Consider the following 24,567-nt stretch of genomic DNA (forward strand, 5'->3'; position numbering starts at 1 on the left):
GTTGAAACTGCCAGGAAGCAAAGCGGGGAGGGCGGGAAGTGCCAAGCGAACCAGCGAAAGGAGCTTAGCGAGGCGGGAAGAAAGCAGCGTGGAGTGAGAGAAAACCTCGGGGTTCAGCCCACAACTGCCTCGCCGGTTCCTGGGGTTCCTCCGTACCTCCTCAAGCTAGAGCAGCCTCTCTCCCGGCCGACGAGGCCTCGCCTTCCCCGGCCCTCCGGACCCACCCGCGTGTTTCCTGGCGCCGCCCATCATGTTCCTGTCCCGCTAAACTATTTGGGAGAACCCGTGAAGGGGTTCCCAGTTTGAACCCGGCGGTTACGGGCAGGGCTGGGCCCGAGGCCAAGGCTAAGAGTGTATTGCGACTAACAGTGAAGCCACTTAAGGGAGGGAGAGGAGAGAGGGAGGGATACCACATGCCCAGTCCTGTGACATCATTTTAGTTATAAATAAAAATGAAATAAACAGGAGTAAGATCTGACGAAATAGGGTGGAAGGCTTATTTGAGGCAACGTCGCCTAAGCAATTTTACCTTGGTGGACGTTGCCTTGGAGTCAGTGTGTGGCCAAGGCTGTCACGGGGGTTGTTTTGTGAGGGCTGTTTTTTTTGGTTTTTTTAAATAATAAAAATATTAATTGCACGGGTGTTTTTATTTTTCCGTGAATGTGAATGTATTATATGTATGTTTTAAATATGCTGTGGAAACCTTTCCCCCAACAAACGATTAAGGAATATACCGGTAATCTTAAGAGGTGAAATGTGCAACAGAAGCGTAATTTGCTGCTTTTCTCTCTTTCAGAGAGAGAGAGAGAGATCAGTCCAGAACAAGTCACTATGCTACTTATTGTGTAAGAGTCCTGAGTCTTTACTGTTAGGTCAAGCAAGGCAGCCGCAGGAAGCCCAATTTTGCCTGTCATGAAATGACAGCAACTTTTTAGTTATTATTGTATTTTTACTACAAGGGGAAAAACGTTTGTGGGATGTTCTCCTGGTGCCAAAATAACTTGGCTAGCTACTATTGGCTTTGACATGAGGGTAGCAAAACGGTCTTTTGCACCAACCTGCAATGTTAAAAAATGTGAATAACCATATCTTCCTTTTTTTAAGGGCGGAAAGCAGTTCATTTCTTTAAAAAGAAAGAGAGGTGCTCTTCAGAGGCAGGGCACTGCTCAGCTAGGACCTTCTTTCCATTATCTACTGTGCATGGCACATGTGAGGTTTTTTCCTTCCATCAAGGAACCCAAGATGGCATATCGTTTCCAGTCCACACATTGACCAGACCAGACTCAGACTTTCAACTAGATTTACATGCCTTAAGTTAAGACTTTACTCCCTCTCCAAGGGAGGTGTAGAGGATAGTCACACAAGAACAGGCCTTTTCAGTGGTGGCTTCCCATCTGTGGAAGCACACTACTGTCTCTTGGCAGGAACCAAGCAGAAACATTTTTATTTATGCAGGTTTATGTGTTTTTTTTAATTGGGAAGGTAGTTAGACATGACTGTATCCTTAGTTGCACTCATCATTTAACAGAGGTGGGGTTCAGACTTGTTCCTTTTAAATGCAGTAATATTGTTGTATGAGTATTTATGGTTTTATCTGCTTTTGATACCTTTTTTTTTTTTAGTTTTACTGTGTAAATCATTTTAGGCACTAGAGTGCAAAAATGTGAGTAATACCCTGGGATCACAATCATAAAAAAGACTGTCTCTAAATATGTGTAGTCTTGACTTCCCCCTCAAGTACTAAGTGACCAAAACAACTCTCAGACTCAGGCTACAGTACTTGGAAAAAGGTTGGCATGACTTCATTAGTGCTCATGTTCCGGCTGTGTCTTCCTTCCAAGATTTAAGCACTTGTCAAGGGACAAGCCTGCCTTGAGGGCACTGCCCAGATGACCCTTATCTGCATCAACACCCCTGAAGTCTTTTTATTTTACAAAAAAAGTCAGGAGAGCAATTCGGTTGAGGACATAAACTTTCACCTCTTCAGTTTCCCTGCTCAACCTCCCTCCCTCTTAACTTCCCGTTTCTGGAACAAAGCGCTGCTAGGGAATTCACCTGGAAAATTGTGTGTGAAGGCTTAAGAAAACATCTGCCACATCGTCTACAATACATCCCAATCCAACAAAACAAAAAGACATGGGAAGTCCCAATCAGGAAACCCAACAGTCACATATTATTTGTCCCTAATGCTCCAATCCTATCTCCACTTACTGTGGGGGAAATTCCAACGAACTCTATGGGACATACTCCTAACATAAACATATCTAAGGCTATGTTGTAAGTCTGCGCTTAACAGGCTTTCAGTCTTTTAAGATGGAAAATATTGCAACCATCTTCACATTTGTATGGCAAAACAGGCAGAAAGAGGATTATCAATGTTTTATTTTTTTTTGGAAATCAATGCTTATCAATGTTTTATTTTTTGGAAAGCGGTTTGCAATCCTTTTTTCATTCATTTTCACAACATTTCCAGTGAGTGGTGCTTGTTGGAGACGGGCTTGCTGGAGACGGGCCACATCTCCATGGAAGAGTACATGTATTGCATGTGGAAAGTCCCAAGTTCAGCTCCTAACATTGCTGGCTTAAAAAGGATTAGTAGGAGCAGAGCTAAGATATGGAGCTTTAATAATAGTGAGCCAATATAGGCTGTCGTCCTGTCATGTAGAATCCATCACTACCCTAAATTAACACTGTGGCTGCTGCTTTAAATCATGGTGTGTGCCAACAATTTACCCATTCAATTGCTTCAAGCAAGTTAAAGCTACACAACACTACAAATAACCTAAACACTACATATGACCAACACCCAACAAATTTGGAAGCCTACTAAACATACTAACGAGGGACGTGGGTGACAAAGCCCAGAACTTGCCAATCAGAAGGTCGGCGGTTCGAATCCCCGCAATGGGGTGAGCGCCTGTTGCTCAGTCCCTGCTCCTGCCAACCTAGCAGTTTGAAAGCATGTCAGTGCAAGTAGATGAATAGGTACCGCTCTAGCGGGAAGGTAAACGGTGTTTCCGTGCACTGCTCTGGTTCGCCAGAAGCGGCTTAGTCATGCTGGCCACATGACCCGGAAGCTGTCTGTGGACAAACACTGGCTCCCTCGGCCAATAAAGCGAGATGAGCGCCGCAACCCCAGAGCCGGCCACGACTGGACCTAATGGTCAGGTGTCCCTTTACCTAACATACTAACAATGTAAAGCAGTCACATGTGCCCAGGATTTGCGTGAAACACCTCCAAGGAAGTAAGTGCATGTCTGTATGGAACATTTACTTTCTTAAAGGGGAGGAGTGGGTTCTGAAGAGCTAATTAACATTTTGTATTTCTTACAACTTTCATAATAGCCCTCACAATAGTATTGGGGTGCATAAAATGACTGAAATTGATATGAAGTAGGATGCTATGCAATTTAAAGGCCCACACATGAAGGCAAATCATTCATCTGAGATTTGCTCAAGACATCTTCACAGTTGACAGTTGCTAATTGTATGGGTTCTTTGTTGCAATTCAAGAAAGCAAATCATTTGCCACAAAGCAAAATTCAAAAACTTACTATTTTAATCCAGGGGTCAGCAAACTTTTTCAGCAGGGGGCCAGTCCACTGTCTCTCAGACCGGACTATATATTTTTTTTTGGGGGGGATGAACGAATCCCTATGCCCCACAAATAACCCAGAGATGCATTTTAAATAAAAGCACACATTCTACTCATGTAAAAACACCAGGCAGACCCCACAAATAACCCAGAGATGCATTTTAAATAAAAGGACACATTCTACTCATGAAAAATCATGCTGATTCCCGGACCGTCTGCAGGCCGGATTTAGAAGGCGATTGGGCCTTAGTTTGCCTACCCATGTTTTAATCAATTTCTCTGTTTACTGCTGTCTTTCCTTGGGGGCAGGGAAAAACAGAATGAACTCAATGTCTTCTATATGTATCTTCTTCTTCTTTTTTTTAGATGAACACTCATATCTTAGCTTGCAGAGTTTCCTGTATGAATCTTGGATGATAAAAATGTGTTTCCCCAAGATACCAAGTAAACTGCATAATTTCAGGGAAAAGTCCTAGACATGACTGTATGCAACCAAGCAGAATTCTAGAGTTCACTTAAAAACAACTATAGGAAAAGCCAGGGGAGGGGGTGGGAGTGTTTGGTGCTGCTCTCTGAAGGCACTTGAACACCACCTGCTCCCCTTAACCCAGCCTTTGCTTCAGAGCTCCAACCATCCAACATGTACAGAGACAGAAAAGCCAAATAATTTTAAAGTGGGAAAATGTTTCGGGCCAAGAAACAGCAACAGCCATCCGGAGATGGTTAAACGTACCACAAAATACTGTGAGCGTTATTCTTAAGGAAAACTGTTATTTAAGTGGTATTTTACTTTTATTCAACTGCTACAAGCTGGCGGGTATACCAGTTCTGTTTGGGATATATGCCAAACAGTTGGAATTATCATTGCTAGCAAAATGAGAACATTAAATGGTAAAGGGCTTTATTCAACAGGATCACACTTCAATTTTCCGTGCAGCATTTGGAAGCATACATTAGGGCAATGAAAGGGTAGCTGAAAGGACTTCAGGAAAGTATACATGGAGTCTTGGATAAATGGTGTGGTGAGCCAGATATGCATTTCTATTAAATAGACTTCCATTTAAAAATGAGCACTTATATCCATTTACATTGTTTTTGGTCTGTTCCATTATCCTAATTACAATGCAGGGAACAAAATATAATATCCCTTTGCCCAAGCTTTAAAATTATGTTCTAAATAAGAGCAAATATTTGAAGTCATTCCACTCACTGCTTATGCATGGGCATAATGCAACACGGATATATGAAAAAATGAGATTAATAAATAATTTGCTAAGAAATGCAGGTTAAAGTCTCTCGTGCCATGGTCTCAATCTGCTTAGGACCTCCCACACAAGCTATTTGATTTTTTAAGAAAACAAACTACACTATAAAAGTCATAGTTTGAGCCTGTGCAAGATATATTCCAATTTAGGGTCTGCCTCCCTGCTACAGAGCAGGACAAAATCGCAATACTTCCTTCCTGTTACTGTTTCTTTATCATTCTACAACAGAACACCACAGTCAACAGAGAGAAACTTCAGTAGGAGATAAGTTGTTTTTCCATTTAGGATGAATAAAGCATGCAAGCTGTGAATCAGGGTTTCTTGTCCACCATGCTTCTTAACATTTCCATGAAACCAGTGGAGAATATCATTTGGGAATTTAAAGTGTGGTGCCATTAGAATGCTGATCACACCCAGTTCTCTCTCTTTTTCACCACCAAGCTCAGCAAAACAAAAAACCACAATGATAACACAAAATGAAACAGCTAAACGACAAAATTGAAAATATAGTCTTAAGGCTGCAAATGTTTCAATAGCCTTACTTAATGGTGGTTTGACAGATGAGATGTACCTCTCTTTGGCCACTGAAAGCAGGGGTTCAAAGCTGAAATAAGACTGTATTGGGTAAGTTCACACCTAGTAAACTGATGGAGCCAATTAAAAAGTTTCACCAGCAGCCTCTTGAATCTCTGTTGGCTTGAATGCGCTTGAGGGATGAGGGTGCTGATGGCTTGAGTCTTTCTCCCAAGGAGGTGGAGAAAATCTTTGTCTTCACCCAAAAGGAAAGCCCAAGCTGGTGATAACAGAATAAATGATATAAGGAGGGAGCTGCAGCCCCAATATAGGGAAAGAGGTAGTAAGGGAACACCTAGCTACTTTAAATGAATTCAGATCTCCAGGGCCTGATGAGCTGCATCCAAGGGTTCTAAATGAGCTAACAGATGTAATTTCAGAACCTTAGTCTATGATCTTTGAAAAAATCTTGGAGAACAAGTGAGGTCCCTACAGACTGGAGGCATGCAAATGTTGTTCCCCACCTTCAAAAGTAGGAAACAGGAAGACCCAGGTACGTGGGTGGGGCCGACTGGTGAGCTTGACATTGATACCAGGGAAGGCTCTAGAACAGATAATTCAACAGTTGGTCTGTGAGCATTTAGAAAAGGATAATGTGATTACTAAGACCTAGCATGGGTTTCTCAAAAAATAAGTCGTGCCAGACCAATCTGATTTCTTTGTTTTATGGAATTACAAACTTGAAGGATAAGGAAAATGCTGTGGACATAGTGTACAGTGCCCAGAAGTATAGTGTCCAGATCAAGGGAAGTAATAAAGGTAAAGGGACTCCTGACCATTAGGTCCAGTCGTGGCCGACTCTGGGGTTGCGGCGCTCATCTCGCTTTAATGGCCAAAGGAGCCGGCGTACAGCTTCTGGGTCATGTGGCCAGCATGACTAAGCCGCTTCTGGCGAACCAGAGCAGCACACGGAAACGCTGCTTACCTTCCCGCCGGAGCTGTACCTATTTATCTACTTGCACTTTGACATGCTTTCGAACTGCTAGGTTGGCAGGAGCAGGGACCAAGCAACGGGAGCTCACCCCGTTGCGGGGATTTGAACCGCCGACCTTCTGATCAGCAAGTCCTAGGCTCTGTGGTTTAACCCACAGCGCCACCCTCGTCCCTAAGGGAAGTAATAGTCCCATTCTATTCTGCCTTGATCAAACCACACCTGGAATCCAGTTCTGGGCACCACAATTTAAGAAGGATGTTGACAAGCTGGAACGTGTGCAGAGGAGGACAACTAAGATGATCAAAGGTCTGGAAACTAAGCCTTATGAGGAGCACTTAAAGGAGCTGCGTATGTTTAGCCTGGAAAAGAGGAGAGTGAGAGGAGATATGATAGCCATCTTCAAATATCTTAAGGGCCATCACATGGAAGAGGGAGAATGCTTGTTTTATCCTGCTCTGGAGGGTAGGACTCGAACCAATGTCTTCAAGTTACAAGAAAGGAGATTCCAACTAAACATTCATAAAAACTTTATAACAGTAAGAGCTGTTTGGCAGTGGAACAAACTCCCTCGGGAGGTGGTGGACTCTCCTTCCTTGGAGGTTTGTAAACAGAGGTTTGCATCTGTCATGGATGCTTTAGTTGAGATTCCTGCATTTCAGGGAGTTGAATTACAGAAGAATAAGAAGAAGAAGAAGAAGAAGAAGAAGAAGAAGAAGAAGAAGAAGAAGAAGAAGAAGAAGAAGAAGAAGAAATTTATACCCCCACCCATCTGGCTGGGCTTCCCCAGCCACTCTGGGCGGCTTCCACCAAAATATTAAAATACCGTAATGCATCAAACATTAAAAGCTTCCCTAAACAGGTCTGCCTTCAGATGTTTTCTAAAAATCTGGTAGTTGTTCTCTTTGACATCGGGGGGGGGGGGGCGTGCTACTACCAAGAAGGCCCTCTGCCTGGTTCCCTGTAACTTGACTTCTCGCAGTGAGGGAACCGCCAGAAGGCCCTTGGCGCTGGACCTCAGTGTCCAGGTAGAACAATGTGGGTGGAGACTCTCCTTCAGATATACTGGGTCCCTTCCGTCTCTAAGATTCTGTGATTCTGTGAATATAAGTAGTGTAGCAGCACACCCAGCTTTATGGCAGAGGCTTCATGGAGCTCGAGGAATGCAAGGGAATCATTCATTGCTCAAGTGGTTGATAGCAGCTTGCCTGATGTTTGGGGGAAGATAGCTGAGATGGAGACTGAGGACAGCAAAGTTTGAGTCAGATGGGGGGGGGGAGTAGCGGGAATCCCCTCCAGGAGGTTTCGTGAATGTGGTGTGTGACTTGCTTAGTGCTAGCACTAAGGGAGAGGCTATGGCTAAGGAGCCTAATGTGCTCTGGTTAAAATTGTGGAAAAACTTGCTCAGAGAGAAGCAGTATGTTACAAAGACCCTGTGCCTTCTGCTCCCCTCTCCGCTGAAGAGGGGGATGATGTCCCAGCTTTTTCACTAAGAAGCTGTATCGAGCATTAAGGCATGAGCAGTAAAGCTGTTTTGCGGGAAGTGTAATTGCTCACACTTGTGTTGTAGCAACCAGCAGTATCAGTTGCCAGAGGGGCAAGGTGACATTTCCCAAAGTGTAGATGAATTAGCTAATGTCTTTTAAAATATTAAATATTGCCCTTGAGTCACAAGACCAATTTTATTTTTATTGGCAGGGGACACAAGGGATGTACTAAACTCAATGTTATTTTTTTCTTTTCTTTTCTTATTGTATTCAATCGAATGAATATCATATTAATTTCTGGTGCTTTATCTTCTTTGGAGTAGTGTGTTCAAGATTTGCTAAACCATCTGCAGTGCCAAATGGCTGGGCAGTAAATCCTGCCAAAGTTCAATGACAGGCAATAGAAGTTGAGGTTTCTAGGCATGACATGGTCAGGTAAAAAGTATACAGCTCTTTGAAGGAACCAATACCTGCAAGATAGCAGACAGGTGTTGTGTATCATGCATTGAAGCCACAAAATGCATTAATGGATTACTGGAATAGTAAATCCAAATTGTGAGTCACCCAAATCCCACAGGACACCTCTCATGTAAGATGCATTCCAGTTGCCAAACAACAGGCAGATTGGAAAGGTATTCCCTGTGGGAGAGCAAAAGGCAGGGTAATGGGTCCTTCTCCAGTTCTTTGAGTGTGAAAAGTGCACCCTGCTGCATAGTTGCCTACACAAGCCTCAAAAGGTTCTATATGGATGGATTGATGTGCCTTGAGTGAAGGAGTGATAGGCACAGCTCCTACTCCTACTGACACTTATGGAAAATAGCCCCAAGATCTGGGTGGACCCTGGAACGAGTTGCAAGTTCTCAGGGTTGTGATGGACTCCAACTACCAAGGAGAAGTAAAAATGATCCTTCAGGCCCTGGGGGAATTACCCTACCAAGCAGGGGAAAGGTTGGTTCAGCTGGAGAAAGCTGCCTACTGTGTCAGTTGAACAGAGAGACCCTAACCCTATGGAAAAACAAAGGGTTTGGGCTCAAAAGGAGCTTCTGTTTGGTGACAGGAGCCCTCTAGCTAACTGCAGGCAGCTGAAGTGCTGAGCCCGACTGGGACAGCTACTAGTACAATGTTGGTGCAAGGCGAAGATGTGCCCAGAATTGTGCCTAACTGATATCAGTTTGCTGATTAATAGGCTGCCACCCAAGAGGATTGTGGCAGTCGCAGTTATCATGGTCCTAAGCTTCCTCTACTGACTATATCCATCCAACTATCTGTAAGACCTGGGTACAGTGGTACCTCAGGTTACATACGCTTCAGGTTACAGACTCTGCTAACCCAGAAATAGTGCTTCAGGTTAAGAACTTTGCTTCAGGATGAGAACAGAAATCGGGCTCCGGCGGCGCGGTAGCAGCGGGAGGCCCCATTAGCTAAAGTGGTGCTTCAGGTTAAGAACAGTTTCAGGTTAAGTACGGACCTCTGGAACGAATTAAGTACTTAACCTGAGGTACCACTGTATTTGTCCTAGACAAAGTGGCATATGCTGCTTTGTGTATAAAGACACTTGCTTGTTTGTAAAAAAGCCATCTCTTTGGTATGGTGTTCGTCCCACAAAAGCAAAGGCTAGGAAACCTGCCAGGCTGCTTTACTGTAAGTCTACACTTTTCTTTAATAAAGCATTAGAACTGATCATTCCAATGTTTTTGACATCATTCTTTGGTATCCCTACACAAAACCACTCCCACGAACCCTCGTTTCGGCCTGTGGTTCAGAACAATATCCACCGGTTATATTGCAATGCTGAATGATATAGCTAGTAGATAAATGTATAGCAGTGTGAGATAGCCTCTCCTGAGAAACAGTACCATTTTTCTCTTCTCAGTACGAGTCACATGAGATGTGAATGAACATCTGTGCCATTCCCAAATCCCACTTATTATTTAGTAATTCCACTCAGTTCAGCTGGACCTTGGTTGAAGGACTAATAGTTATGCACAAGATATTACTAGATGGTGTCTGCCCAACCTCATAGAAGAGAATGCCACAACCTCCCTGTCGGAAGTTTCACAGAAGATAAAAAGTTGGGTCACTTCTCCAGAACTGCCACCTAGGTCTTCCATTCAGTGATATGGATCTGTTCCCATCCTAAATGAATATGGTTTTCACTCATCACACTTAAACAGGGTAGGCACTGGATTGTGAAATGTAAGACATACACACTGTAAGCATTCATTGTGGATCCCCTAGAGATGGAATGAGTCTTGGTTATATAATTTAGAAAAACAAACTATTAACATGAATTATTTTTTGTTGTTTTTTTTAGATCTGCCAATTTAAAACTTAACAGAAGCATCAAACTGTATCAGCATTTTTGCTCGCCTTGTTCTTTCGTTGTTCCCATTTTTTTGGTACTCCACTCACTCCAAAACTTCGAGTCATTATGAGCGCACCGAACGTCAACAGTATAGGTTGTACAATCCCACAGATTAGTGAGTTCAATTGTTGCGCTGTCTTCTTCCATGAAGTAATCTTTCTGGAAATTGGACAGAATAACAGTTTTCCTTCAAAGAACACAGCAAATATCATAGGAGGCAAAATATAAATACTGTGGTCTCTCTTGCTATCACTTGCATCCATATTCTTACATTCCTCACCCCACACCCCAAGTGTGGCTCAGGTGGTAAATTCTGCTTGCCCAAAATTGGCATGCATTCTTGGCTCCTTCAATAAAATAACTGCTTACCAAAAGACAGCGTGCGCGCGCGCACACACACACACACACACACACACACACACACTTATGGCAAGTACATGGAGAATGTGGAAATGGAAAAGGTTCAGAAAAGGGCAACCCAATTTATTAAGTGGATGGAGAAACTCTCCTTTGAGGAAAAGTTAAAGCATTTGGCACTTCTTAGTTTAGAGAAAAGGCAAGTAAGAAGAGATGTGATGAAGGGGCCACTAGGTGGCGCATCGGAAGATGGCTGACAATAACATCTCTCCGACCCACACGAGGTAATTTGGAGGCTATGATGGGGGTAATTAGCCTCCTTAACCCCCCCCCCCCGGATTGTGGGGGGGACGGCCCTTGCCTGCTGTGCCCTATACCACCCCCGAATTTGTGGGGGTGGGGGCACTAGGCACAAAGCCCTCTTGTGGGATTCCGGCACTCCTCGATGCCGTCTCTGATCCGCGCCACTAGTTGCAAGAATCTTCAAAAGAAACAATTTGGATGAGATAAATTGCACATACAGTACTTCAAGGAAAAAGGGGGAGTAAAGACTGCTGACAGAAGAGATCTCTGATAACAAGACAAGAATAAAATATGAGAAGATACGTCAAGATACGGTACGGCAAATGACTGAGGGGGGGGGAAACCTTCCTTTCCTTTTTTTATGTGATTAAACAAGAATCCCCTCCCCTAATGAGTCAGAAATGTCGCTATAAGGACTTAAGCTGTGGATTTAAGGCTGTGTGGAGATAAACTTTCGAACCAAAGCAATGTTTCAAGACGAAGCTGGAAAGTTAAGAGTTTTGGAATGACGCAGTGAAAAATGCCATCGCCGTTTTGGGAGGCATTGCTGGAACTCTTGAGTCTGGGAGGAGAAAGAGAGAAATAGAGCTGTTTACATATTGTGGATTAACTCCTTAGTGGGACTTAAGAGGGACAAATGCCTAATTTATGATGGAAAGAGTGATGTTATCTACGAAGGAGATACCTATATGGAAACCATCTGGACTTAGATTGGAAGAACAGGAAATTCACACAGGATTATTATATTTGCTTATCGGCTTAAGGAGACTAACAGAAGAGATCGTAAAAGAAAAAGAGAAATTATATGAACAAGATATGATGTGGAAACACCAAGATAAGACTGGATAGAATTATGAATTTTGTCTGGACTGATTGGGACTGATTTGGACATTAACGCAGTAATAGTAAGAAGATGATTTGAATCCCCCTTTGGATCTTGAAGTATGGGTTCCCCCAACAAAATTTAAAAATTTGGCTTTGTAATTTGGAATTTATGTGATTTAGTTTGATGTGATTGGCCAGTTAATAAAAATTATTTTTTTAAAAAAAGAAGAGATGTGATGAAAGTGAATGTTCCAGCCAAAAGTTGGAAGATTCAAGACAGAGAAAAGGAAAGGGAAAGGGAGAGGGATAGGGAGAGGGGAGGGGAGGGAAGGGAAGGGAAGGGAAGGGAAGGGAAGGGTAGGAACTATGGAACTCGCTGCTACAGGCAGTATGTCTCAGAATATCTGTTGCAGTGATTCACAAGTTGGGAGGGTAGTGTGGCATTCAAGTTCTGTTTTGGGACTTCCCATAGGCTTCTGGTTGATGGACTACTCTGAGAAGGAGGATACTGGACTGGATGGGCCCCTTTGGCCTCATCCAGCAGAGCCCCTCTCATGTTCTTAGCTATTCTTACTCTTCTCACAAAAACTGACTTATCTGCCTTTCATCTGGAACTCCAAGAAGGACTTATTCACCAGGAATCAGAATAACAAAATGTCACAAAGGACCTGGGGATGTGGCAGTCATGCCCTTGACTGACTTTGAAGCTGTGAGACACCAGACAAAATAGGGGCACAATTGACAGGTTAAGAATACAGTCAGAATGTCACCCAGATAAGGATGAGCATCTACATTCCACTACCTCGGTAAACTACTAGCTGATACTACGAGGATCAGACTGAGAAGATGAGGCCAACATGGACAACAACAATAACCCCTGTGTGGTGGCCTTCCATGCTGTTTTTGAGATGAGTGTGGGAAGTGTTCTAACTGTGTGTGCAGAATGAGGCAATTTTATGATAGAATACATAAAAAGATTCATTAGAGGTCTTGCCCACTGCCTGTAGTTATATGAGCTGGAAAAATTGCTACTCACTTACAATTCAACTTACCATGCCATTTTCCTTTATGGATTTATAACGAATTTGGCACCTCGTATTGTTCTCAGCACTTGGAGGCATTCGAGCTTTTTTCCAATGAACTCTTAGCTTTGGCGGCATCCCTGGAACTGTTTCTATTTTAGTTATCTGAGGAGGATCAGGCTTCACTGGAATTGAGAAAGAAAGCTCCCATGCTTTCAGTGCTAACGATTTCACAACCAACCCTACTGGCAGTAGCAAGAGAGATTCTGCTGGAATGGAGAGTGGGGTAGGCTGCACACTTGAACCCCATTGCAGAATTTATATTTCATTTCTAAGCACAGCTATAAAATGATAATTAATTTACTTATTTTCGATGGAGGGGGACTGATGAACCAGATCAATGTGATGCAACACTAGTGTTTTCATTAAACGTTTTTTGCTTGCGGAGAGGTTCAACAGGCAGTCTTATAGCTGATTAGCTGTAATATATTGTAATATATTGAAGTGAATAAGATGAAGCAGGGGGATTGGAAGTGTTTTTACCTTTGCTGTTAAGATTACGGTGTTCTCTATTTGTTGTGGTTTTAAGCAGTTTTAAATGTTGTAAACACTGAACTGTGGCTAATGTAGGCCACACCTCATTTATGTGGGGTTTACGTTCTGGGCCTCTGCATCCGTCAGCAAAATGCACATAAATGGAGAGTCCTGGTGGCTTGCAAGGAGACTCTCTTCTGGCTCTGGGGAGGGTCTACTTGCGAGCCAGGAGGACTCTCCAGAGTGCTCCCCACTTCTGGGTTCTGGGCACCATGTGTGTGTGTGTGTGTGTGCAGTCACACAAAGATAGAGCATACACAAACGGGGCACTGCTTGTACATCTAATACAAATATTGCCTCTCTAGGGTCTGAGGCAAAGGTCTTCTACATCATTTGCTACCTGATCCTTCTACAGGAGATCTGAAGGATCAAGCCTGGGACCTGCATACCAAATATGTACTCTGTCAGCAATCTAATGACTTTCCAAGACAAAACAATTTGACCTTCAACAAGCTGATGCTCTAGTGTAAGATGTGCCATCACAAAACGTCACTAACTAAAGCCAGAGTACATATTGAACCCCTAATCCTAACAGCCATACAGGTATTGCAGTCACCATGAGTTCTGAGGCTGTCCAATCACAGAGATCTCAGCCATCTGTCATGGATGCTTTAGCAGAGTGTCCTGCGTTGCTGGGGGGTTGGACTAGATAACCCTTGGGTCCCTTCCAACTCTAAGATTCTATGAATGTTGAAATTTCCCACTCATTCAAGGTGGGGGGGGGTTGGAATTGGCTTGACACCTTGATTGCATAGCGGAAACCCTCATTAGTTTTCTGTGCCCTTCTACCTTCAGCCTCCCTCCTTGTATCCTACCCTCTAGCAGTTTTAAGAGCTGTTGGAAAGGCCTTATGCATACATCAGAGCTGGATTACAAAACAGTTGTTAAATTAAGGGGGGGGGGAGAAATAATCATGCCAGGTAGACATGAAAGTGACAAGTATGCTTGTCTCCTGAAAAAGGCAATTGATTTGTACTGCTAAGGGAAGAAGCGAGATAATGTGGAAATGTAGCTATGCATTACATTATGGCACTGCTTATGAGCCATATTGCAGGAAACTATGGACCACTTAGAAACAAAAAGCTGAATTTGTCCAAAGTGGTAATGCGTATAAATGAAAGCATGGAAAGGTTTCCAAGAGATGAAGCTTTTCAAAATCCGCATAGGAATGTACGGTAGATTTATGCAAAATAGAATTCTTCAGCAGGGTGCTGTCAGTGTACCAGAGAGACTGGGCTGGTACCCTAAATGTTCCTGGTAACTTAAGAGTATTAAAGTATTAACGCCTGCTGCCTCCTTCTCAAAGCCTAGGAAGCTTCTGCTCTGCTTAGGGAGGGAGGTGCAATGCTCCAAGGGGGTCCAAGAGCCCTTCTACCATCTTCCCTAAGCCCACTCAGCTTTGGTAAGGAGGCAGCAGGGCTCCAGTATCCTGTCAGAGGCCTGGCAACTCCTTCCCAAAGCCCGGGAAGCTTCTTCCCAGCTTAGAAAGGGAGGCACAATGTTCATGTGCATGGCGTTGTCCTGTCCCAATCACACTTGGAAGCTGGCACCTCTGGCGCTAAATGTTATCCTACGAAAATGTTCACTGCATGCCACTGGAATTCTTTTATCTCTGCAGTAGCAAAAGATGTATTGCATAAGAACTGGTTGCTCAAACACAGTCTATGTTTCTCATATTTTAAATTGCTTATGAACTTACAAATTGTTTGAGAAAATATGCAAACAGGCTCTGAGGTTGCTTTCCCCAAGCCATTTCTTGCCGTCACCCAGACACGATATTCCCGAGCAGAAATTGGTTGATTGAATAATGTACACAAAGCACTTTTGGTTGAGCAGCTTTGTATCTCATCGCCTACTAATGTCGAAGCCCCTTTCATTGAGCAGTTTTCTTCCTCATTCGGTGCTAACATCCTGTTTGTGAAAAATGCAGGCGGTGGGAAGAAGAACAAAATTAGTAAATTTTTTTTGGGAATAAGTGGTTAAGAAGCTCACTTTAGAATCAAATCCAGGACTGAAATATGTTGAGCACAATTTAGAAAAGAACAGTAAAAGGTGAATTATGTTTTTAATAATGACAACCGAAAGTTGAGAACATTCAAGTGCCACAGATTTCAACAGAAGAAATTTAAAGCATGGGTTTTCCCTCCCATAGAAATTAATAGGATGAAAATATCCTGCAGCCAACCTAGATGCAATACGAGATTCTTGATTAAGATCTTACATGCGTATTTATTTTATTTTATTTTTAAAAAATATCTTTGTATGCATTGGTAACCACACGCAGCTACTTTGAAGATTAAAAAAAAGTGTTCTGGGACAGTAAGTTAAACTTTTTCCTCTCTTACCCCTCTCCCATAGAGCTATTAGTTCTACAGGTGAAAAATCAGACATGGGTGGGAGTTAATTTAGATCAAAGAAAGGGCAAAGGAGAAAATGATAAACTTGCTCTCCCAGTAGCCATCTAAGGCTGCTAACCTGAGAGAGGGCGTGCTAAAAAAGAAAAAGAAAACAACCCTATGGGAGATCTACATCACAGGTGTCCCATGTATCGTCTGAAGTCTCGTTAGGCCTGGGTCACCACCATAAAAGTGCCCAGCTGTATACCAGCCAGAAAACCCAACGTCCCTACCACTCACCCTGCTAAGGACATGCAAGTACCTTGTGCTTAGCAGCTGGAGCTGAGTATTGCCTCTTACTACATCTTCCTGACCACATATCCCCAATTAAAAACAAAAATATTTATTTGCATTGTCAGTGTGGAAACACTATGGATAGTAATAAAGTTCTAGGCTGGATATAGTCAAGGGTTTTTATAAGCAGTACAGGTGGCAAAGAGAGAAGCACAATTCCTTTCCCTATAGATATGAGTTAAGGCTGTACCACCATTGTCATTTGTCAAGCACATATGGCCGTTTTTGGAAGCATTATTAAAAACAAACAAACCTCAGAACAAAAGCTGACTTTGAGATACACATGGAACAAATATTATTTCTTTCCCACTCTGAAAAAATGTTATCGCAGTGAGATATTGAAAAGAATACAGTGAATGCACATGGATGAAGACTTTTTGTGGGCTGTATCCAACCTTTGTTATAACTACAGACCCATTGAAATGAATAGACATAAATGGATAGATATATGACACATATGAGTGCAAAGAGGGGCAGAAAGTAAAACTTTATGGTACAGGCCACCCCCAAGCCCTGCCAAGCTTGTGCATGGGATTCCAAGGGTCTTGGTCCTCAACCATGGTATGTGCTCCTTTGGAGAACTGAATGTGTAGCAGAGACTGTCATAGCTTTAATAAATATGATTTATTCACATATTAACACCAGAGTTTGGAAGGAAGGAGTCCAGATCTTACAGCATGGTCATCTCAAGAAGGGTTTGTTTCCCTCAGCAGTGCAGCACTTGAGCCCAAGGCATCTCTCCCAGCCTGCTTTCAGCCAACCTGCCCAAGATGAATCTCAGTCTTCCCCCCCCCCTCACCCTTCTTCTTCCCAGCACACCTTGCTCTTTTCCTGTCACCTCTCTCACACACAGTTACACTGGCAGTCTTTGTCTGCCCAGGCCCAAGGATTCCTCTTAGATGGGCAGTCAACATTCTGCCGTGTTAACAGTTTTGCTCTTCACTAGCTTGGCCAGGCTGATTGCATAAACCAGCATAGGAATTCTTTGTCTAACGCAGTTCTGCAGCTTGTATTTTCATTCATATCTCAAATAATCAAAATCCTACCATTTATAGGGTTTAGGGCAGTCCCCGCCTAAACTTCCAGCTATATATAGATATATATATCTGGTTTTGGTGTCCTCGGGTATCTTCCCGTGTAAAAGTTGGGGTGTCTAGGCGACGTTTCGACGAGGTCTCACTCGTCATCTTCAGGCTGGTGCTTTCGGCTTCTTGTTACTGGAACAGAGCAGGATCTCAGTGTTTGAGTTCCTATAAATACTGTTGAGGAGGTTCTGGGCAGAGAGGAAGTTCCCAGGCTAGTGTGCCTTTTCTTCTTTTGTTCCTTAATTGCTTGAGGGATATCTTGAGTGATTTCTTGAGTGATATCCTGAGTACCACTTAGGTGGGTCATTAGGTGTGGATTAGTTGCTAAAGCCTTTGTGTCTTGACCTCTTGAACTTTGTGAAGAGTTTTTCTGAGAAGATGGGTGTACTACATTTAGTTGTGCTCTGGCTTGGCTTCGTGTATAGGGGCGAGCTGTGGTTTTGTGGCCTGTGCCAGCCAGATCTGTGTAGGGATTGCAGGGGGGTGCAGCATCCGGAGGTGCCACCATGGTTTGGCTACTGGATGGTGTCTGTAATTTATCTGTGGAGAGGGTCTGGGTTTGGGTCTGGTGTGGTTGATTGGTGATGGCGTTCTGTGTGCCTCTGGATCTGGTGTCAGTTTTTGTGGGGAGGGCTAATTTCCAGATGTCTGGCAAGCGGGATGTGTCGTCACGCTTGTTCATGTTGTGAGGGTGTTTCTCTATCTCGATGGCTTCCATGATTATTCTCTTGTGGTGATGTTCCATGTTAGAGAGCAATTTGGAATCTGCAAAATTAATTTCGTGTCCTGTTTCTTTCATGTGTTGGAAGAGAGAGGAAGTTTTTTCTTCTTTTTTGACGGCATTCTTGTGTTCTGCGATACGTGCATTTATTCGTCTGTTTGTTTGTCCAATGTACGTGGCTGGGCAGACTTTGCAGGGTATTTCATAGACCCCTTGGTTTTCCAACTGGATTTTATCCTTGGGGTTTCTGAGGATATTGGCTATTTTTTGGTTGGCGCAAAAGGCTGTTTTGATATTGTGTTTATGGAGGATTTTGCTAATTTTATCTGTAGTGCCCTTGATATAAGGAAGGAGGGCCATGCCATTGTTTTCTTCTGTGTCTTGGTTTTTGGGGGGTGTTTCTTTTTGGATTAGCTTCGTAACCCTGTTTTGCTGGTATCCATTGGCAATTAACACATTTGAGAGATTCTGTAACTCAGTTGTCAAGTGGTCTTTGTCAGCCAGGCGTTTGGTTCTGGAGATGAGAGTCTTGGCTACGGAGTTTATTTGTGCAGGGTGGTGGTGTGATTGTGCATGTAAGTAGCGGTTGGTGTGTGTTTTTTTCCGGTAGATAGTGTGTCCTAGGGAGCCATCAGGTTTTTTGTAGATTAGGACGTCAAGAAAGGGAAGTTGGTTGTTGGCTTCTATTTCCATAGTGAATTGTATTTTGGGGTGTAGGCTGTTGAGATGTGTGAGGAAGCTGTCCAGTTTTTCCTTCCCGTGTGGCCAAATTACAAAGGTGTCGTCAACATATCTGGCTTTAGCAACTAATCCACACCTAATGACCCACCTAAGTGGTACTCAGGATATCACTCAAGAAATCACTCAAGATATCCCTCAAGCAATTAAGGAACAAAAGAAGAAAAAGCACACTAGCCTGGGAACTTCCTCTCTGCCCAGAACCTCCTCAACAGTATTTATAGGAACTCAAACACTGAGATCCTGCTCTGTTCCAGTAACAAGAAGCTGAAAGCACCAGCCTGAAGATGACGAGTGAGACCTCGTCGAAACGTCGCCTAGACACCCCAACTTTTACACGGGAAGATACCCGAGGACACCAAAACCTGCATTCCTGTACCCGTGAAAATCTACGAAAGCAAATATATATATCTATATATATATAGATAGATAGATATAGATAGCTGTTGTAGAGGTATTTTTTAGCAGGTTGTATGGCTTTATTCCTCTTAATCTCACAGTATTTCTGAAAATTTAATTATATTGGTGTACAACCCTGGAATTCATTTTTGGATAAAATGCATTTTGTGTTCTGCCACATCCCCCATGGAAGCCATTTTGTACTGTGCCACAACATACCCATAGCAACCACTTCGTGACTGGTACCCACACCCCTTTATATAATATTAGTAGCCAAACTCTTAGCACTTACTGTTTAGTGAGAGTATAGACTATTTCAGGGTCCCTTTCATATGTCCAGACGCAAGTAAGAGTTGAACCACTTTTGTAATAAAATAAGCAGGCAATAATTTCAGGAGGCTGTGGAGGAGCTGCAAGCAAGAAAGGAAAAACAACAGATTTCTCAGGCATTTGAATGACCAGTTTTGTTTGGTAAAAAGACTTTAAACTACTTGGCATCAGTAAAATCTTACAATTTATATCTTTTAAAATATTACACCCACTAGGATCCCATTCTGTGTAAATATTGTCAAAAAATTTCAAGTATCATCTTCATCTATTTTTAAAGAAAAATCATTTAGATCAGATATACTAACAGCAAAACACAAAACAACACAGTAGTGATGGGAAAATGAAGAAAGAAGGGTTCTACCTCGTCCCTTTAACAGATTCATGTGTTGTCTACCGCCCCTCAGACTTGACATACACGTTTTTTTCTTTAAAAAGTAATTCTTATTAAAGATTTTCTTGGTTTACAAAAGTACGTGCATTGTCTCTTTTTCAGGTTGTAAAGTCTTTTCTACAGATCAGTTACATTTCTTATGAGACATTAGTGTTGAGTACAGTATAAGGTTGGGCAAGAAGTGGGGGGCAGGGGTGATGGTGAAATTTATATTTTATTTTTTTGGGGGGTATGTGTGGGGTTTTGTGTCAGCATCAACTGGATAACATGTTTTAATTCCCCACATAGTTTTTCATAATATGGCATCTTGGACTTTTTGCCATTATACAATGACTGTGGAGCCAGTTTAGACTTCATACATTTGACAGCTTTCTTTGTGCCACTCGGGCCAAACTAGACTCAGCACTAAACAAGTCAATGGGAATCACATCAGTGTGTGTTTTTCTTTTTGAAAAGCAGATATGGTTTTGGACAGCAGCACACAAGGAATGCTCACTCCCAACTGTGCTATCAACAGCTTGCCTAAACCACCTATTTGGCCCTAGGAGGAAGTTCTCTTATTTGGGGTTTAGTCCAGTTAAATTAGATGTTTTAAACTGTTTATAGTGTATATAGATCGCCCACCTTCATTCAAGTCAGCAGGAGGAAGTTGATACTATTGATTTCAATAAAAAAAAATTCTGTAGGCTTAGGATTGCAGTCTAATAATAAGTGCAGAAAAGGTTCAACTTACCTAGGGAACAGAATCCACAAGGCATGATTAAGATCCAAAGTGAGGCTTGGAAGATTTTATTTAGAATCATTGTGTGGGGGCAGAAAACACTGTAACAAAATTAAGATTGTTTTCTCCGTTCAGGTCTGGAGCACTCCTGAATTATATAGTACAGGCATCACCCCCCCCCCCCCTTACACATGTTTCACTTGTGCATGACCACAAGTCTGCACCGTACCGGGAAAGGAAGGAAGGAAGGAAGGATAGATAAACTCATACCAGGAAATGGCAGAAGAGAGCTGGAGAGTCTCCCCAGAGCCCAAAGAAGCACCAGTATGGGTGGGAGGAAGCCTTGAAAAGACCCAAGGTGCACTGAGGGCTTTGTTTAGGCTACTAGCCAGCAGCCTCCAGCCGGAGACTCTAGATATTTTGGTCTGGATTGGAGAGACGGTGGGAGAGAGAGCCTGGAGAACAGGGGGAAATAGACATTTAGGGGCTTTTTAAAGAAGTGCCCCCCACTTTATGTGATTTCACTTATGCATGTGGGGCCCCGGAATGTAACCCTTGCATAAGTGGTGGGTGGGATGTGCATGGATATGCTGTAGTGAAATTAATATTTTTCTTCTCCAACCAGGTCAGAAATGCTCCTGTATTATATAGCATATATTTCTATCTGGTGAGCAAACAGTATAGTTTATAATGAAAATAAAATTGTTTGACATATCTTCCCTCAGCTAAATTTCCAAAGGAACCAGAAACCATCATTCTACTATTACTTCACACATTTCAGAGTTGACTCCTGAAAATAGATTTCAGAGCTGATTTTTTTTGCTCTTTTGTTTTTTGAGAGAATCCTATTGCTGTAACACAGAACTTGTGAAGCGGGCTTCCTCTTTACTGGGGTCAAATGATTTAGAAAAAACCTGCAAACCACAAAGCAGTATTGCCACCAGTGCCACTCCCCACAATCTCAGTGCTCATAGCCAGTTTTTCAACAGTAATGCATGTATAGTATAGTATAGTCTAGTCTAGTCTAGTCTAGTCTAGTCCCTGGGATCTTAGTGGTTATAATGGTTGTTCCCTCACCTGTTGCTATTTAGCTGCCACATCCCATTGGCCCCTCCTGCCTATGTTAGACGGCGTTAGTAGGATCTACTATGAAACGTAGTTCTTGACAAATGATGCACACTTCTTTCCAACTCTCTTTCCAGGATATAGCTCAGTTGGTAGAAGTTGAGACTCTGAATCTCAGAGTGATGGGTTTGAGCCCCACGTTGGGCAAAAGATTCCCACAAAGTTCCTGTCTGAACATAACATTACAGTTTAAAATAAGCTTTCTTTTTGCTCCCTCGGGAAGCACTGGGGCAAGGAAAAAAGTCTCCGCTGCCAACACTGCCCTACATTTGGCACCAGCATGGATGCAGGAGTTGCTAGGAGGAGGCATACAACATGCCATCCTTAAGGACTCTACTCCAGATTTGTTAAATCCATTATGGGGAATGGAAAAATCAGGTTGCTACCTCCGAGTATAGGGCGGTATATAAATTTACTAAATAATAATATATATTTTTCCAGCTCATTGTTAATTCATGAGTCAATTGCTTCCATTCTATGATGTTCATTATTTGTAGGAATAATAGAATCATAGAATTGTAGAGTTGGAAGGGATCCCACGGTTCATCTAGTCCAATCCCCTGCAATACAGGAATCTCAGCTAAAATGGCCATCCAAGCTCTGCTTAAGAACCTCCAAGGAAGGAGAGTCCACAACCTTCTGAGGGAGACTTCTCCACCGTTGAACAGCTCTTACTGTCAGAAAGGTTTTCCTCAAGTTTTGTCAGAATCTCCTTTCTTGTAACTTGCAGGATTTACTTTTTTCTTTTCTTTTATACTATCTAATGCAAAAAAACCCAACCCCTTATAATTGAAGAAATCCCAATCCAGGACTAAAAACTGAATAAAGCTTACTTTTGGTTACTCCAAGCTTTGATCATGACAATCACGAGGTGGTGAAATGCATCCTTTTGTTGCTGTTGTTAAAAAATCAGGAGTCAGGAACACTTCACCTACTGCAAAGCTTCAACAGACTTACCAGTAGAACTTGACCTACTATCTGCCTACTCCTGGTAGAAGACAAATTCCAGTGCGGAACAGGCTGCCTACACATCCCCCCCTCAAAGCAACTTTGCTTTGTTAAGGGTTGCCGGGAACTGGGATAAACTTCAGTGCCCAAAATTCTTAGGTGGGAAGTATGTTCTTCAAATGTACTTTAAAGGTATTGCACATCAAGTTGAGAGTTATTGAAAGATAAACAACATGTGCACATGGGTCAGACCAAAACCCTTTAAAGCCACACCTGTCTAAAAGTTCTTAAAGATAATTTATGTCCTGTTTTGAGGGTCTGGGGGTCAGGAATCTGAAGTTGTGAAGGACGAAACGAAGCATCTTCTCTACCATAGCTGTCAACGTTTCCCTGTTTTTTTAAAGGAAATTCCCTTATTCTGAATAGGATTCCTCGCAAGAAAAAAGAAAAGTTGACAGCTATGTTCTCTACCCAATGGATCTTTCAAGTCGTCCACTGGAACTGTTAATATCAACAGCACAAAGCAAACAAAAAAACTCGCTGAGTTTGGGCACTGTGAAAACAGCAAAAGAAAGAAAGAAATCTGGGGAAGTGCAGGAGGCGGGGGTGGGAAGAAGTGTACAATGACGGGGAGTGGGAGAATGAAAAAGCAAATGTGGCGCTCGAAGCCAAAGGACTCTTGATGGCGTAAGTTGAGTAAGAAGCTGCCATTGTGCAATAAAAGATGATGAAGAAGAAGAGTTTGGATTTGATATCCCGCCTTTCACTCCCCTTCAGGAGTCTCAAAGCGGCTAACAATCTCCTTTCCCTTCCTCCCCCACAACAAACACTCTGTGAGGTGAGTGGGGCTGAGAGACTTCACAGAAGTGTGACTGGCCCAAGGTCACCCAGCAGCTGCATGTGGAGGAGTGGAGACGTGAACCCGGTTCCCCAGATTACGATACTACCGCTCTTAACCACTACACCACACTGGCTCCTGCAGGAAAGGAAGAAAGGGAAGCGAGAGGAGCATCTTTTCGGTTGCAACAACTGCCTAGAAGCAAGGCAGGGAAGGGTCAGTCGAGCCAGGGAAAGGAGTGTGTGAAGAGGGGGAAACCTCGGGGCACAGTCCACTCACTGCTCCTGGGGCTCCCCTACCTCCTCAAGCTACAGCAGCCTGCCACGTGGTCTCTGCCAGAGGCTGAGGCCGAGCTTTATATGTCTTCCCCACCCACCATGTTCCTTCTCTCCCTCTAGGTGGGCCTCATCGGCCTCCAAACTGGGAGAATAGTTGCGGAGACTTCCAGTTCTAACCCACGCGGAGCCCGGCTGAAATGACTGAAAAGCATTAAAATGTACTCAATGAACTGAGGTTCTGCTCCCCCCCCCATAATGTCCTTTTTTCGAGGAGATGAAAAGATGGGCTAGAATGCATTGCGACTAAAAGTGTATCTACTTAAGGAGAGGGAGCGAGGAACACCACCACATGTGCAGGTGTGGAATTATTTTGTTATAAAGTAAGAGTTGTGCCCATTACCTCAGACAAAATGGAGTGGAATGCCACATAGACTGAACTCCTGACTACAGAGGGCATGCCAATTAAGTCTTGGTGGACTTATAAATGATGTTGCCTTCCCGTTTTGGGAGTTTATAAAAACATTAATTGCACAGCCTTGTTTGGTTTTTGGTGAATGTGCTTCTATTGTATTATATGTCTATTTTTAAATATGCTGTGAAGACTTTCCCCCTAATAAATCATGGTCGTCTAAAGAGGTGAATGATGCGACTGAGGCGTTATTTACGGCTTTTTGCTGTCATGTTCTTTCAGAGAGAGAAATTCATCCGTAACAAAATTGCTATGTTGCTTCTTGTGAAAACAGTCCTGAAAGTCCTTCTTGTGAAAGTCCCCTGAGGGATAGTCTTACTATTGGGCCAAGCGAGGCAACCACAGGACACATGAAAGGACCTCAAATTCTTAGTTATTATTGTATTTTTACTGTGAGGGGAAAGACAGTTGTCTTTTGCACCAGCCTGAAATAATAATAAGTGTGAAGAGCCACATCCACCTATTTTTTTAGAGCACAAAGAAGTTCATTTCTTTATAAAGAGATGCTTTTCAGAGA

The 24,567-nt window shown here is 42.9% G+C and overlaps 1 protein-coding gene across 1 annotated transcript; it reads right to left on the minus strand.

Annotated features, from left to right (window-relative positions):
• Positions 1–7,677: 7,677 nt before the first annotated feature.
• LOC114606758 (interleukin-31 receptor subunit alpha-like) lies at positions 7,678–23,025 on the minus strand. Its single transcript, XM_028749296.2, has 4 exons — positions 19,243–23,025; positions 15,017–15,228; positions 12,754–12,908; positions 7,678–10,375 (listed from the first exon to the last, which is right to left on the minus strand). The coding sequence occupies exons 1-4, from the start codon at positions 19,446–19,448 to the stop codon at positions 10,205–10,207; spliced, it is 744 nt and encodes a 247-aa protein (XP_028605129.2). The 5' UTR covers positions 19,449–23,025; the 3' UTR covers positions 7,678–10,204.
• Positions 23,026–24,567: the final 1,542 nt, after the last annotated feature.

Source organism: Podarcis muralis, chromosome 11 (assembly GCF_964188315.1).
Source record: "Podarcis muralis chromosome 11, rPodMur119.hap1.1, whole genome shotgun sequence".
NCBI classification, from domain to species: Eukaryota; Metazoa; Chordata; class Lepidosauria; order Squamata; family Lacertidae; genus Podarcis; species Podarcis muralis.

Bases quoted from the DNA above. Each gene is read 5' to 3' on its own strand.
- LOC114606758 (XM_028749296.2), bottom strand. From the start codon at position 19,448: ATGCCAAGTAGTTTAAAGTCTTTTTACCAAACAAAACTGGTCATTCAA. The intron at 15,229-19,242 runs GTAAGTGCTAAG...TTTCACAAACAG, and splicing joins GTCTATACTCTCACTAAACA to GATGTTAGCACCGAATGAGG. The intron at 10,376-12,753 runs GTAAGTTGAATT...TCCAATTTCCAG, and splicing joins CCATAAAGGAAAATGGCATG to AAAGATTACTTCATGGAAGA.